The following is a 16,311-nucleotide window of genomic DNA, read 5'->3' as shown; positions in this document are numbered from 1 at the left end:
ACACACACACACACACACACACACAGTGTCAGGGAGGGGGAGTCACTGGAGAGATTGTTCCATGGTTAGGAGCTCACTGCTTTCTTAGATGACCTGAGTCGTGAGTACCCAGGCCAGGCCACCCACAACCACAACTGCCTGTAAATCCAGCTCTAGGGGATTCAGTGTCTCTAGCTTCCAAGGCTCCTGTACTCATTCAAACACATCCCAACACACAATCACATAATTTAAAATAGTAACATGAATTCTAAGGAAAAAAAAAGATAAAAGAAAACATACACACATTCCCTTTTCTGTATCCAGGATAAATAAAGCTTGGCCTCATAAAAATACACTGTAACCTAACTGATAACTCTCTTACAAGATAGGGAAACCGAGGCTGACTGTGGTGGCCCAGGGAACAAACACTAGCTCTTTTATCAGGTGGCCAGGGGCTCGGAGCTATCAGAGGGAAGGGAGGAAATGATTCTATGTTCAGTGTTTGATGAGATGTTTCTAAGTGCAGCAGAGGGAAGGAAAGATCTAGAAAAGCATCAAACACAGTCCTACTCTAATAATACAGTTATTGGAGAAACGATGTTGTCACCCCATCATCATCCTCATCCTCCTCCTCCTCATCATCATCATCATCATGTTGTTGTGTTTTTTTTTGTTTTTTGTTTTTTGTTTTTTTTTGAGACTGGGCCTTTCTATGTAGTCTTGACTGTCCTGGAACTCACTATGTAGACCAGACTGGCCTTGAACTCAGAGATCCTGTTTCTACCTCCAGGGTGGTAGGAATAAAGGCATGCGCCACCCACATCGAGCTGCTGTTGTCATAATCGTTTATCACAATGTAGGAGAACTAAATCCAACAGCTCATCCGTTCTAGACAAGCATGCTACTACTGAGCTAGACCCCGGTACCTGCTATTGTCACTATTGAGAAAGTGAGTGAAACCAAGTGGTGGTGCACACCTTTAATCCCAGCACTCTGGAGGCAGAGGCAGGTGGGTCTCTGAGTTTGAGACTAGCCTGGTTTACAGAGTGACTTCCAGGACAGCCAGGGAAGGGCTACACAGAGAAACCCTGACTCGAAAGAAAGAACTGTGTGAAAATGTTTAAGATCCAGGTGACTTGGCTGTGGCAGTGGAGGGTGCCCTCCTAAGGCAATGAATGAAGGACGTCTTTTTGCTTCTTCTCCCTGGCAGGTGAAACCACTCCCCGCTTCCATTATCCTTTTCGTGGGCCGAGCCTGGGATGCCTTCACTGATCCTCTGGTGGGCTTCTGCATCAGCAAGTCCTCCTGGACCCGCCTGGGCCGCCTCATGCCCTGGTAAGTAGAGACGATCCTTCGAAATGGCAGAAAGGCAGGCTTCTGGCGTTTCTCCCCCACGTAGTCCTCCTCCACCTCTTGTCCCACGTTGGAGGTTGATGGGAAAGCATGACACAACAGCGCAAAGGTGTCGAAACCTCAACCTGAGGCTTCAGCTGCCCCGTGCATGCACCTTGGGACACCTAGCTAGTTCATTCCGGGGCTGGCCAGAGTCTGAGTTAGCTCCGTTTCCCCAGCTGAGGCCTCAGAGCTCCCCAAGGCCCACTCACTCGCCTTGGTGAGACTAGAATCCCCACTTCCGCCATTCCACGGCAGCAGAGGTACGAAGGTCTTCAGAACAATTTGAGAGGTTATTTGAACGGCAGCTTCGCTACTTACAGCTGTGCAGTCTCGAACAAGTTACTAAACATCTCTGAACCTTAGGTAAAACAACAGAGGTATGGTGAGGACGTTGATACGTAAAGCATTCAGAATAGCTCCTGGCAGGTACTGATATACATTTTGACCGCCCTTCGAGGTAGTTAATGGTAGGACATGGGTAGGGGCAATACTAAGACTGGCCTTGGGGACCCATCCCAAAGCATTGAGTGAAGGGACTATTTTTTCCCCTTGGTGTTATTCAGCGTCAGCCTGTGGGCAAGGTTGTGGGGGAAGGCAGTTGCCATAGATCAGACAGTGATGGAGACATACAAGACAGGCCAAGCCGGGGCTCTGGTTCCCTCCAGGACATCCTGCTTCAGGAGGTGGGGGGTGTGTACCCCTTTCATCTCCAGCCCATCCAAGCTTAAGTGGGCGCCTTCCTGCCCCAGGGGCGCCCATACCTGGTCTCCGGCCTTCAAAGCTCTTCCAGCAGCCTCTGCACCTCTACAGTTTCCTTTCCCACGAGGCCCCCCACCCACCCCGATCCTGCCAGCCCCTGGCAAAAACCCAGCTTGGAGCCTTTGATCCAGGCTTCATGGCCGAGGGGGTGAAGGGCAGGGTAGGAGAGACTCCTTTACCTGGGCAAGCTGCTCAGGGAGTCCTGAGAGCCAGCCTGTGAGACTTGGCCCAGTGCCGGCCTCTTGGCAGCTGGTGGAGGGCGGGGCCCCGCTCCCACATCGCCTCATGAGGCCCAGCCAATAGGAGGCCGCTGCCTGACTCGCGGCGGCACAGGGTTACTCCCAGTCACTTCGGGTTCCTGTTCACTGTTCAGCGGCCTGTCTGTGAGGATGGAGTGTTTGGGGAAGGCTGAGGAGGAGCCCTGTTCTCTGAGGAGACAACATGGAGGGGTGGAAGGAGGAGGAGGAGGGCCAGCAAGGCCTCCTTGTGGGAGGGAGGTCTGAGTGAGGACTCTTGCATGCTAGGTCAGTGTGACAGCTATTCCAGGAAAGTTGCTAGGTCCCCTTAGGTGGCTTTCTGGGTGGCAAGTGCCTGGGTATGCGTCAGAATACACATGAGATGACTCATAGGCTGAGGGGCCATTTGCATTCATGAAGTCCCAGGTTGTACCTCTAGGCTTGGAGACCAAAAAGAGGTTGGGTCTGTCCGGGTTGGCTAGTGTTAGCCTTACCCCCATCTCCTTCCAGTTAGGATAGTTCCTACTCTGAGCCCCTCTTACAAACCACAAGGATAGTAATATTCTCTCTCCCAGGAATTCCTGAGGCCAACTGTGAGACCTTGTGAGCAGGGTCACATAGAGAGACTGAGATCCAGGGGGACCTGAGGTTGGTCGATTACCGGGCATTATCCACTTGTGGCCCTGGCCTGTAGTAGTTCCCGAAGGCCACTTCTCCAGTTGAGCCCTCCTGCTGTGATCACAGCAAACACTTAATGTCCGGAGTACTGTTCAACATTTTTCTGTCAACTTATTTAAGACTCAAGCCTACTTCAGCCCACAAAGTGGAAGTCCTTACACTTGCCCGTAAGGTGTCCCATTTTCTCCACATGTTATCTCCTAGTTCCATCTCCCTTGCTCACTGTCCTCCAGCCTACAGGGCCCTGCTATTCCATCCTCCTGCCTGAGGACCTTTGCAATGACTGTTCCCCTGGCTGGGGCCACATTCTCAGAGATCTGCAGGGCTCACTCCCCAACCCCATCCATGCCTTCTCAGTTAACAAACGTCTTAGCCAGCTGTGAACTGCACCCTCAGCCTCATGTCTACTTATTCTCTTCTTTTCTCCATAGCACATGTCACCTTTTAATATGTTGTATGACTGTTGTAAAAACTGTGACAAAATATCTGTAGCATAGCATTTACCTTATTTATGTATTCATTGGTGGCAGAAGTCACAGCTAGGGCCTTGCACATGCCAAGCAAGAGTTCTATAGCCCTGGTTTTTGTTCAGTTTTGTTCTTTGAAGACAAGGTTTCATGTAGCTCAGGCTAGCCTCCACCTCCTGATTCTCTATTTTTTTTTTTTGAGGGGGGGATGTTTCGAGACAGGGTTTCTCTGTGTAGCCTTGGCTGTCCTGGAACTCACTCTGTAGACCAGGCTGGCTTCAAACTCAGAAATCTGCTTGCCTCTGCCTCCCAAGTGCTGGGATTAAAGGTGTGTGCCACCACTGCCCGGCGATTCTCTATTTCTTAAGTGCCCAGATTAGAGTCACGTACCAACACCTCCAGCAAAACCCTTGTTTGTTTTATTATTTGGACAGGGTCTCACTATGCAGCCCTGGCTACCCTGCAATTTCTTATGTAGAGCAATGTGGTCTTTAAAAAAAAAGATTTATTTATTTATTATATATAAGTACACTGTAGCTGTCTTCAGACACACCAGAAGAAGGCATCAGATCTCATTACAGATGGTTGTGAGCCACCATGTGGTTGCTAGGATTTGAATTCAGGACCTCTGGAAGAACAATCAGTGCTCTTAACCACTGAGCCATCTCTCTAGCCCCATGCAGTGTGGTCTTAAACTTACAGAAATCAATCTGTGTCGGCCTCTTGAGTAGAGGCAGGGGGATCCCTCAGTTAGAGGCCAGCCTGGGCTATGTAGAAAGATCCTGTCTCAAACAAAGCAGGACAAACAAACAAACAAAAAACCAAAAACAAACCAAAAGAGAATCTAGTGTGTAAATGTTGTGCTTACATGTATATCTGTGCCTGGTGCCTGGGGAGTTCGGAAGGGAGCATTAGATCTTTTGAGTTATGAGTGGTTGTGAGACGCCATGTGGGTACTGAGAATTGAACCTAGGTCTTATGCAAGAACAAGTGCTCTTAACTGCTGAACTATCCCTCCAATCCCTGTGCTTTTCATTTAAAAAACAAAATCAGATCTCGCTATGAAGCCCAACTTGACTTCGAACTCAGATCTTTTTGCCTATGTCTCTAGAATGTGGGGTTACAGGGCACACCACCATGCCCAGCTCATTGTAACCTTTTTTTTTTTTTTAAGATTTATTTTATGTGTATGACTACACTGTAGCTGGACAGATGGCTGTGAGCCATCATGTGTGTGGCTGCTGGGAATTGAACTCAGGACCTCTGTAGACCCCGCTCGCTCCGGCGTAATACACTGTAGCTGTCTTCAGACACTCCAGAAGAGAGCATCAGATCTCATTACAGATGGCAGTGAGCCACCAGGTGGTTTCTGGGATCCGAACTCAGGACCTTCAGAAGAGCAGTCAGTGCTCTTACCCGCTGAGCCATCTCGCCAGCCCTTATTGTAACCTTTTAAGCTATCCAATTAAAGTAGCATTAAGTATAGTCACATCCTTGTGTAACCATCACTAGCTCCTATCCAAAACCTTTTTGTTGTTGCTGTTGTTTTGAGACAGGGTCTCTCTGTGTAGCCCTGGAACTCCCTCTGTAGACCAGGCTGGACTTGAACTTAGAGATCTGCCTGGCTTGGCCTGCTGAATGCTGAGGATTAAAAGCATGTGCCTCTACTGCCTAGCTCACCCAATAATTTTTTATCTTTTCCAACCCAAACTTTGAGTTCATTAAAAGATGATCCTTACTCCTTCCTTCCTGTCAACCACTATTTTTTTGGGTGAGTGTGGGGTTCTGGGAGGATATATGGTGGTATGTATGTGTAGGTCAGGGGATGACTTGCAGGAATTGATTCTTTTTCTCTTATGGGTCTGTGAATTTGAACTCATGTCATCAGGTTTAGGGGTTGACAAATCTTGTGGAGTCATATCTAAAACTGTGGATTTGACTACCCCCTATAAATTAAACTGTACAATATTTGTTTCTCAGGAACAGTTATATTCCATGTGGCCAGTCCTTAAAGTTCTGTGTTGTTGCATGTGTCAAGATTTTTATTTTTAGGGCTGAATAACATGGCATTTTTGTTGCTTACCAACTAGAATGTGAGTTTTACAAGAGCAATGGTGTCTTCTTTGCTGACACATCTGCCACAGTCAGAATAGTTCCTAGCACATAATCGCACCTCATAAAGATGTAGGTAAATGTTGAATGGAGGCACCATACTCTTTTTTTATTTTTATTTTACATGTGAGGAAATGAGTCTCAGAGAAGTTAAATAACTCACCCAAGACTCAGCTTTTATAGTTAGTGACAGACTCAGAAAGTTTAACTCAAAGCTTCCTTCTTTTTGAATATTTATTTTATGTGTGTAGGCACACACCCGCACACATGTGGGCATGCCACAGCACAGTATGTGGAGGCCAGAGGACAGCTTGTGGGAGTTGGTTCCCTCCTTCCTGCATGTGTGTTCTAGGGATAAATCTGATTGTCAGGCCTCACAGAAATCAGTTTGCCCACTGGGCCATCTTGCTGCCTGAGGCCTTCCTTTTAACCTTTGCACTTTGCTTCCTATGCAAATGCTGGGCCGTTGATCTGCCCCGAGGAATCCTTATTTCTCACAATGGTTTGGCCAGACATTTGTCCCCTACCCTCCTTATACGTCTGTGACTGAGCCAGATCCTCTTCTGTGGCCCCTTTCTCCTTTACCTGGAGTTGGCCTCTCCCACCCACTCCCGCTTCCTTGTGTGTATACCAGAGATGCATGGAGGGTTGAGGATTGTTGCTGGGACAACCCCCTTCACTGGGATTCTTTTTCCAGGAGAGATAATGCTTGAGACTCAGCGTCTCACCTCATGCTCCTTGCTCTCTGTTCCCTTCAAGCTCCTTGTTCAAGATTTTGGTCCAGGACCTTGCCCTAGTCCATCCTTCAGGCATGGCCATCAATCTCTTTCTCTGACTCAGACTTCCTCCTCTGTGGATGGGCTTGTGGCACAGATCAGGGCTCTTAGAGTTCTCTAGCTTCCACTCAGACCCCTCTCCTTTCCTCAGGATCATCTTCTCCACTCCCCTGGCCATCATTGCTTACTTCCTCATCTGGTTTGTGCCTGACTTCCCATCAGGGACGGAAAGTTCGCACGGGTTCCTTTGGTACCTGCTTTTCTATTGCCTCTTTGAGACACTGGTCACGGTGAGTGTGGGCCCCTCCCCTTGGCACCTTGGCGAGGGGCAGGGGGCAAGGGTGGGCCCTGGGGGCCTTTTGCGTGTCTCATCCATCTAACCGCCCGAGAGCTTCTCTTTCATAACAGTGCTTCCACGTTCCCTACTCAGCACTCACCATGTTCATCAGCACAGAGCAGAGTGAGCGTGACTCTGCCACTGCCTATAGTAAGTCCTTCTCCCAGCATCCTGTCCCCGCCTGAAGGGGACCCTAGACCTTTCAGGTCCTGCTCCCCATCCTCCTTATACTTTGTGGGTCTTGTTCTTTGCTCTATTCCTGAGTGTGTGTGTGTGTGTGTGTGTGTGTGTGTGTGTGTGTGTGTGGTGAACCCCTCTCCCTCTGTCTCCTTTCTCTGTGACTCGGAAGTTTCAACCCAGAGCCTTGTGGCTGCTAAGCAGTCACTTAACCATTTGAGTTATATCCCTGGCCCATGAAAACATGTTAAAAAGAATTCACGGCCGGGCAATGATGGCGCACGCCTTTAATCCCAGCACTTGGGAAGCAGAGGCAGGTGGATTTCTGAGTTCGAGGCCAGCCTGGGCTACAGAGTGAGTTCCAGGACTGCTAGGGCGATCCAGAGAAACCCTGTCTCGAAAAACCAAAAAAAAAAAAAAAAAAAAAGAATTCACTTCCTTTATCACTCAAGTGAGACCCAGAGAGGTACGGGACTGACCTGAAGGTCACACAGAGAAAGGCCATGAAAATAGGCTGAAATGTCACCTGCCCCACCCCCCTAGCCCAATTTACCTGGAGCTAAGAGCGGCTTCCAGCCATCTGACTCCCTCCCTGGGGCTCTGGGCAATGAGGGCCCATCTGAAAAGATCTCTTCCCTGCCTAGGAATGACTGTGGAGGTGCTGGGCACAGTGATAGGCACAGCGATCCAAGGACAAATTGTGGGCCAAGCCAAGGCACCTTGTCTCCAGGACCAGAATGGCACTGTGGTAGCCTCAGAAGTTGTCAATCGCACCCAGAGTACCACCTCCCTCAAAGACACGGTGAGGCCCCTGGTAGGGCAGGGGTTTGGGAAGAGAACAAACGGGGTGCCTTGTGTTTATTCTACAAGCAGTAATAGTAGCTGGTGTTCATCAGTTCCTGGGCACTTGGTAAATGTAAATGTCAGGATGCACATATACCCACTTTATAGATGAGAAAAGTGAGTGAGGCCTGGGAGACCAAGACACTTGCCCTGGGTCCCAGTGAGCTGCAGAGATGTGGGGAGACTTGGGCTGTGGGTTCACGCGCTACCTAGTCTGGCTGTGTAACATTTTGTATACTTGGACTTGGCCCAGCCTTGGGAAGCAACAGCAGGTCCAGGATGACCCTCCTGGTTCACAGATGGAGACAGTGAGGCTCCCACAGGAGAAAGGCCTGGCCTGAGATCGTGGCGTGGGGCTGCTGGGATGAGATCAGACTGACCCTGTCTCTGTATGTCATAGCAAAATGCTTACCTGTTGGCAGCAGGCATCATCGCCTCCATCTACGTCATCTGTGCCGTCATTCTGATTCTAGGCGTGCGGGAGCAGAGAGGTGAGAGCAAGCATTCTGGGGAGAGTTCCACCCACAGCTCTGGGGAGCGGTTGTCCCTTTCTGCCTGCACACCAGGCTTTGGAAGGGACTTCTGCCACCTTCTCATGATCCTCTCTGATCCCTAGAACCCTACGAGGCCCAGCAGGCCGAGTCAATGCCCTTCTTTCAGGGCCTCCGGCTGGTCATGAGTCATGGCCCCTATGTCAAGCTCATCGCTGGCTTCCTTTTTACCTCCCTGGCTTTCATGGTGAGTGGGGGTTGAGATGGTCATCCCGAGAGTCCATCTAATAGGGGTGGGGTTAGAGATTTGGACTGTGGTGAAGCAGAGAGGTGGGCAGGATGGAGTGGGGGCAAGCAGAGGCCTCTGGGATCCCCCAAGTCACCTTTTTCTTCTTCTTCATTTCCTTGACCTGTCCCATGCCCCAGCTGGTGGAGGGTAACTTCGCCTTGTTCTGCACCTATACCTTGGGCTTCCGAAATGAGTTCCAGAACCTCCTCCTGGCCATCATGGTGAGTACAGGGCATAAGGTTAGCTGATGATGTACAAGTCTGGTTGGTTCCTTGGGCATCAGAGGGTATACCTTCAGGGTGCTCCCTAGTCATGAAGGGATAAGGGGGGGTTTCCCTGGGATCTCACTTACAATTGCTTAGGGAGGGTTATGAAAGAAGAGGGTTTGAGGCTGGACGGTTAGAAAACACGGTCCATTAAAAATGAGGATCCCAACAACTGTGGTCAGCTTTGCATTCACAGTTATGGTGAGATGGGAGGTCTGCTTACTCTGTGCTCCCCTGGGAAGCCACCAGACGTGCCTGGTGACTTCCTCACAGCCAGTGGCTGGCCCGGGAGCATCCTTTGGGGCCTGCAATGGGCAGGAAGCTCTCTCCAATAATGCACCCTTCTCCACCTTTCTTGTTGCCCACAGCTCTCGGCCACATTCACCATCCCCATCTGGCAGTGGTTCCTAACCCGGTTTGGTAAGAAGACAGCCGTATACGTTGGGATCTCTGTGAGTGGGGCTCAAAGGGTAGAGGTGGAGTGGAGTTGGGGAGTGTGTGGGGAGTTGCCGATGGGAGCCTCCTGGGTGACCCATCTTGTACTCCCTGTTCCAGTCTGCAGTACCTTTTCTCATCTTGGTGGCCCTCATGAAGAGTAATCTAATCGTCACTTACGTGGTGGCCATAGCCGCTGGCGTCAGTGTAGCGGCTGCCTTCTTGCTACCATGGTAGGTTACACAGAGGCTCACCAGGTGTATTCCCCAGCCAGCACCCTCCCACTGGGGACAGCGCCTTGGTGGCTCCTCCTCCTGCCTTTCTATGGGTCTGGGATGAGGTGGGTCCGCCTGATACAGTGATTGATAGAGGTTGTGAACTATGAAACACCTAGCCTGCCCTCTCTTTGCCAAGCAGAACGTCTAAAGTGGGACCCATCCTGATAGATGGGACCCGTAGAGCTATCCCCCTCACTTCAAGTTCCCAGAGGACAGTTGCTGCTCATTGACCTGGACACCATATGAGCTGGTAGCTAGGTGAGGGTCACTCATGGCTGCCACCACCCTCTCTGCGTAGGTCTATGCTACCTGACGTTATCGACGACTTCCACCTGAAACACCCTCACTCCCCTGGCACCGAGCCCATTTTCTTCTCCTTCTACGTCTTCTTCACCAAGTTTGCCTCTGGAGTCTCACTGGGTGTCTCGACGCTCAGTCTTGAGTGAGTGGCCTGTGAGTCTTGGGCAAGGCTGGGGACAAGGGTAGGGTTCAGGTATCCCATCCTCACCACTCCGTGCCCACTGGGTTCCACAGCTTTGCTGAGTACCAGACTCGGAGATGCTCCCAGCCAGAACAGGTCAAGTTTACACTGAAGATGCTGGTGACCATGGCTCCTATCATCCTCATCCTGCTGGGCCTGCTGCTCTTCAAGCTATACCCCATTGATGAGGAGAAGCGGCGACAGAATAAGAAAGCTCTGCAGGCTCTACGGTGAGAGCCCTGTGCGTGTGTTTGTGTGTGTGTGTGTGTGTGTGTGTGTGTGTGTGTGTGTGTGTGTGTGGTAAGTCAGTCTAAGCTCTCAACTAGTGCCGCTGATGGACAGAGCTAGGTAACTCTTAGCTACATGCTAGCTACCACACTGCCTTTGTCTTTGTATGTATTTACTCAACAGGCAACAAGCTGGGTTTTTTGTTTTTTTTTTTTTATTTTGTTTGGTTTTTGGATTTTCCAGACAGAGTCTCTCAGCATAGCCCTGGCTGTCCTGGAATTCACTCTGTAGACCGGCTAGCCTCGAACTCACAGCAGTCTGCCTGCCTCTGCCTCCCTAGTGCTGTGGCTGTGCCACCACTGCCCTGCCCAAGAAACACTTTCCAGGTACCAGCAATGTGGTAGGAAAAGGCAAGCAAGCAAACAAGCAAGCAAGCAAACAAACAAACAAAATGATTGGGCATGATGGCACATACCTGTAATCTCTGCATTCAAAGAGGTAGAGGCAGGTGGGTCTTTGTGAGTTCGAGGCCAGCCTGGTCCACACAATGAGTTCCAGGACAGCCAGGGTTATATAAAAAGATCCTGTCTCCAAAAGCAAAGCCAAACTCTTTGTCCTGAAGGAGCTTGTGTTTAGATGTATGCTTCTGGATCCCCCTAGTATTTCCCTAGGATTCCCCTAGTATTCCTAGTTGTGTTTTTGTTTTTTTTGGTTTTTTTTGAGTCAGGGTCTCATTTAGCTCAGGCTGGTATCGAGCTAGCTGTTTGATACCAACACTGTTGGCTGACTCTGCTTCCTGAGTGCTGGGATGACAGCCACCTCCCCCCCCCCCCCCCCCCCCCCCCGCCGCCATGGCGAGACTCTTATGATTCCTATCCTACAGATGAAGAAAACCAAAGTTGAGCCAGGGACTTAAGCAGGGGCTTAAGAGTCCTGCTCTGTGTTCTAGCTGCAACCTGTATTCTGATGCCCTGCTGGCACACAGGCCCTCTGGCATGGCCAGAGATGATTAAGGGCAGGGTAGAATGACTGATGCCACTATGTCAGCCAGCCAGAGCCAGTGGCTCTCTGAGGTTTGGGATACCCTTTATTCAGCGGGAAGAGCCACCAGCAGTTTCTGGGCGGACAGCGGGAGTGAGTAAACTGTCCTGTGGTGTAGACAAGACTGACAGCTGGCTTGGACTCCAGGGCCAAGGTTCCTCAGGCAGGTGGCAGCCGAGGAGGGGGAAGATGCTTCGGCTAACCCGTCTTCTCTTACTCTTGGCAGAGAGGAAGCCAGCAGCTCAGGCTGCTCGGATACGGACTCCACAGAGCTGGCCAGCATTCTCTAGGACTTGCCAGGGTGCCTGAAGCCACCACACAAAGGACCCGGGGCACCAGGTAGCATTAGGCATGGGATCTCTTCGCCCTTGCACTGAGCAGCTGTTCTTCCTACGTCAAGACAGGGACCAAGGACTGGAGGGTGAGCGGCCCAGGACATCTGTGCTCACTGCGGGGCTGGCCGCTCTGTAACCTCCTCACTGCCTGCCCGCTGGGCCAAGCCCTAGGGCTGCTACTGTGAATATGCCAAGGACTGACTGGGCCTAGCTCAGAACACTAATGTAGAAACGTTTTATACAGAGACTAATTAATAACTTAATGACTATGTATATAGTGATGTGTGTATGTATATGTCTGTGAGGTATTAATGTTATTAATTTTCATAAAAACTGGAAACACAAAGCTGCCTGCTTCTGTTTGTGTTCTCAGCCATCCATGGAGAGTGCTTTGTGATCAGGGCCCAGATAGTCAGTGGGCACACAAAGCCACGGGTGCCAGTGAGTGGGACAGTGTGTTTGAGAATAGCCTTGGCTAACATCTACTCTGTACCAAGTGCCTTTTGCTGGCTTGGCACACGTTTTGTGGTATTCTTATCGAACCTGTAGAAACCCTTTGTCATGGCAGGGCTATCCCTGTCTTAAAGATAAAAAATGCAATCCCAAACTAGCAGCGGGTGGTACATGCCTTTCATCCCAGCCCTCAGGAGGCAGAGGCAGGCAGATTTCTAAGTTCAAGACCAGCCTGGTCTACAGAGTGAATTCCAGGACAGCCAGGGCTACACAGAGAAACCCTGTCTCTGAAAAAAAACAAAAACAAAAAAGAAAAAAGAAAAAGAAAACCCAAGCTAAAGAGGATGTGGCTAAAGTCACATGGCAAGGAATGATGTAAGTGAAACTCCATCATCCCTGTGAGATGTTAGCGCCTTATCCACTGCTCTCCATGGCCCTGTGAGTGAGAAAGGCTAAGCAAACAAACAGCGGGCCACAGTGGTTCTGCCAGTTACTGCGTGTATACCGGAGTCTATGGGGCTGGGTGTGCTGGCTGGGGGTCTGTAGTGTCCCTGGAGCCCTGTCATTCTCTTTCCACAATTGTTGTCAGTAATGTTGAAGGCAGAGACTGTATGTGTCTAGGGGTGGGTGTCAGGTAGCGGTGAGTCCCAGCTCTGGTGGGAGAAGGCCCAGTTAAAGTACTTGTCCCATTAGCGCAGTGTGAATGAATGTTCCCACTGTGGCCGATTCAAGTCGCTCTGGCTTATACCATCTTACACGCTCCTGAGAGCTTTATAATTGACTCTTAGGAGTTCAGAAGGGCCACCCTACCGTACCACTGCATTGCACACACCCAACTTAGGCTCCCAAACCACAGGGAAGTGAAGCAGGAAGGACCAGGAGTGACTAGTCCAGCTACCTAGGTTTGTGCACAGAAAAACAAGAGCCAGAGAGAAGGCCTGGGATATTTTGGATCCCTTTGCTTTTGGGCCCTATTGTTATGGATAAACTTCTTTTGGTAATTTTCGTGAAGTGTTTCTAACAGGCACTGTTATATGTATTCATAAATACTAACTCATTTCGTCATGAGCTCCTGACAAGGAAGGTACTGTTACTATTCCACCTTTACAGATAAGGGAACCAAGGCATGGGGAAGTTAAATGACTAGGCAAAGGTCATTAGTAAGTGGATGGGTTGATGTAAGTCCAAGCCGTTTGGCTGTAGGCCCAGACCCTCTAATCACTACTTTAATGATGACTAGTTAGATCCTACCAGGCCAGTCCCATGGCCTTTATAACTGCCATCTTCAGTCCGAGGTTACCTGACAAGACAGGAGCCACAGCCTAGGTTACCTGACAAGACAGGAGCCACAGCCTAGGCTGGCTCCTGCATCTAGAGAACTTGGGGACACCCCCCATCCCCTCAGGGATTTTGATAATGTTTATAAAGGTCCACTCCTTTTTACGGTCCTTCAGTTCTAAGTGGTAGCCACCAAGGCCTGTCTTTATTTTCCAATTTTGTTTTCTTCTTTTGGCAGCCGTGGGGATCAAACCCAGGACTTTGTTCAAGCTAAGCAAATGATTTGCCACTGAACCACACCCCTAGTATAAGGCTTATCTTTAAAATCATAACAATGATAGTTATTGTTGTTGTTGTTATTATTAGTAGTAGTGTTGCTGTTGTTATTATGGCTGTGCATGGAGTTGAATGGAAGAACACTTGCCTGGCACATGTGAGACACTGTGTTTAATCCCCAGCACTGCAAGAACAAAACCCACAAAAATTAGACTTGTAAGTTTGTTCCTTTTCTATGGTTACAATCACTTCTCAGGTCTCCTCACCTGGGCTTCATGCTCTCAGGGATCTCTATGGCCCACAACCTTCCAGGCTAGAGAGCCACATGCAGTACTTTTTTTTTTTGGTTTCTCAAGACAGGGTTTCTTTGTGTAGCCCTGGCTGTCCTGGAACTCACTCTGTAGACCAGGCTGGCCTCGAACTCAGAAATCCTCTTGCCTCTGCCTCCTAAGTGCTGGGATTAAAGGCGTGCGCCACCACTGCCCAGCTTGATGTAGTACTTTCTTTAGCCCACTTCTTGATCCCACCTCTTGATGTCTCGCTTCAGCTCTGCCAGCAAGTGCTCACCCAAAAGGTCTTTTGTTCAAGCAAGCATCTAGGAGGTAGTTCTGGCCCCTCTGCTCCTTTCGCCAGTTCCAGAGCCTTACCCCTCTTATCCTGGTCTCTTCCACATAGCCCGTGGCTAAGCATTCCCTTTTCGTTCCTCACACTTCCCTATCCATTGGAAGAAGTGCTATTTCCACCCGTCTGGATCCAGATTTGGCAATCCTGCAGCCACCTGTCTTTGTCAGGTCCTGGCCCTGGCCCTGGCCCTTAACTATGTTTCTCCCCTTAATGCCCACCACGGCAGAGTACCAGGTGTGCTTTTAGCGCCACCTACTGGGAGAAAGGACAAGACGTCCATATTGTTAAAAAAAAAAAAAAAAAAAAAAGTCCAGATCAGTCATTGATCTGAGTTGTTATTCCATAGTTACAATGATTCTGTCATATGATGTGAACCTGCTAGGCTCTAAGGACATTGGTGGAAAACACAGAGCTTGAAATTTTGTTGGAGACCCACGGTGAATAGATAAGATGTAATAAGAAGAATCTCAGAATGTGCTGGGCAGCATTAGTGCCCGCCTTTAATCCCAGCACTTTGGAGGCAGAGGCAGGCAGATCTCTGAGTTCGAAACCAGCCTTATAGACAGAATGATATTCAGGACAGCCATAACTACACAGAGAAACCCTGTCTCAAAAGACAACAACAAAACCAAACAAAAATCTCAGAATGTAAGGCCTGCAAAATGGCTCAATGGGTAAAGCCTCTTGCTTCCAAGCCTGAGGCCCTGAGTTTGATCCTCAGGATCCACATGATGGGCGGAGAGACCTGACTGCCTGCCACAAGGTGTCCTCTGACTTCCACATATGGGCCGTGGTATGTGTCCCTCACAATACACATTAACAAATAAATAAAGCAACTAAGTGTAAAAGTTTTAAAACAAACTATTTTTGTTGCCCAGAGAGATGGCTCAGAGGTTAAGAGCACCTGCTGCTCTTCCAGAAGACACAAATTTGTTCCCATCATCCACGGTTTACTCCCCTCTTCTGGACCCTTCAGGTGCTCACACGCACACATGTGGCATTCACTCCTAGTCACACACACACATGGATTAATAAAAATACATCTTCAGCTGGGTATGGTGGTACACACCTTTAATCTCTGCTGTCAGGAGGCAGTGGCAGGTAGATCTGTGAGTTTAAGGCCAGCCTGGTCAACACAGCTAGTTCAAGGGCAGCCCTAGTCTACAGAGCTAGTTCAAGGCCAGCCAGGAGACCTTGTGTCAAGAAAATATCTTAAAACAAAAATGACAACAACAATAAACAAAAAAACAAATAAACAAAAAAAGAATTTTAGTTTGTGATAAACATAGAAAAAGGAGTGATTTGATTGAGGGAGATCAGGATATAATGTTCTAAAACATTCACTGACGTTTTAAGTCAGGAAGGAGAAATAGCCAGATGTTCAAAGATCTTGGAGTAAGGTAGTGTGGGGACAAGAAGCAGCTACTGCAGCCCCTGCATTACAAAAAGCTTGAGGTATCTGAAGGACAGAAAACCTAATGCTTCAGAGTGGAAGGAGCCAGAAGGTGGGGTAGCCTAAGCTAAAGGGTATCAAGGTCCCAGAATCCCCAGGATCTTGAGACTTTGAATTCAATTTTGAGAGCAGTCAAAATACTATTGAAAACATTTAAGTCTGGAAAGCAATTTACATTTGAAAATAAAGTGTGCCTTGGCTGGGTGGTGGTGGTGGTGGGTAGTTAGTATTGCATTATAAAAGAACAAACCTTGCTAGGCAAGGTTGCCTTGCAGGTGCTTAATTCCAGGACTCTGAGTTTGAAGCCAGCCTGATCTATATAGTGAGCCCAAGGCAGCTAGGTTATGTAGAGAAACTCTTACACCACCACCTCCCAAAAAGAGAAAGAAAGCAAAGCAAAGCAAAGAAACCTTGAGGGGAGAGGACGCATGGATGGCTGTGGAGATGTGACATATATCCTGAATCACCAACTGGAAGTTCCTAAGTATGGGTTGCACAATCCTGCCCGCCATCAAGTCAAATGAAGACACGCTAAAAGCTGTTTGTGCCCCAGAACTCCAAGGGCTGATATGCTGTTTAATGGACACAGTGTTGAGTGAGCCCTTCCTTTGCCAGGCCCTGTTC

General features: G+C 49.2%; 1 protein-coding gene across 2 annotated transcripts in view; it reads left to right on the top strand.

Moving 5' to 3' along the window:
• Window positions 1-11,949, top strand: part of Mfsd2a (major facilitator superfamily domain containing 2A) — a 15,245-nt gene extending 3,296 nt beyond the window's left edge. The window contains exons 3-14 of one of the 2 annotated variants that reach the window (XM_031378533.1): window positions 1,190-1,314; window positions 6,554-6,692; window positions 6,811-6,889; window positions 7,561-7,718; window positions 8,160-8,250; window positions 8,376-8,497; window positions 8,677-8,760; window positions 9,174-9,257; window positions 9,361-9,473; window positions 9,817-9,960; window positions 10,053-10,229; window positions 11,495-11,949. In XM_031378533.1, the coding sequence (XP_031234393.1) occupies window positions 1,190-1,314; window positions 6,554-6,692; window positions 6,811-6,889; window positions 7,561-7,718; window positions 8,160-8,250; window positions 8,376-8,497; window positions 8,677-8,760; window positions 9,174-9,257; window positions 9,361-9,473; window positions 9,817-9,960; window positions 10,053-10,229; window positions 11,495-11,558 (1,380 nt within the window). In that variant the 3' untranslated portion in view covers window positions 11,559-11,949. The remainder of the gene's footprint in view (window positions 1-1,189; window positions 1,315-6,553; window positions 6,693-6,810; window positions 6,890-7,560; window positions 7,719-8,159; window positions 8,251-8,375; window positions 8,498-8,676; window positions 8,761-9,173; window positions 9,258-9,360; window positions 9,474-9,816; window positions 9,961-10,052; window positions 10,230-11,494) is intronic. The other variant, XM_031378534.1, reaches the window with a different exon arrangement.
• The last annotated feature ends 4,362 nt before the right edge of the window (window positions 11,950-16,311 follow it).

The sequence above is a fragment of the Mastomys coucha genome, unplaced genomic scaffold (genome assembly GCF_008632895.1).
Source record: "Mastomys coucha isolate ucsf_1 unplaced genomic scaffold, UCSF_Mcou_1 pScaffold18, whole genome shotgun sequence".
Taxonomy (NCBI): Eukaryota; Metazoa; Chordata; class Mammalia; order Rodentia; family Muridae; genus Mastomys; species Mastomys coucha.
This window is presented reverse-complemented; position numbering and strand designations above follow the sequence as displayed.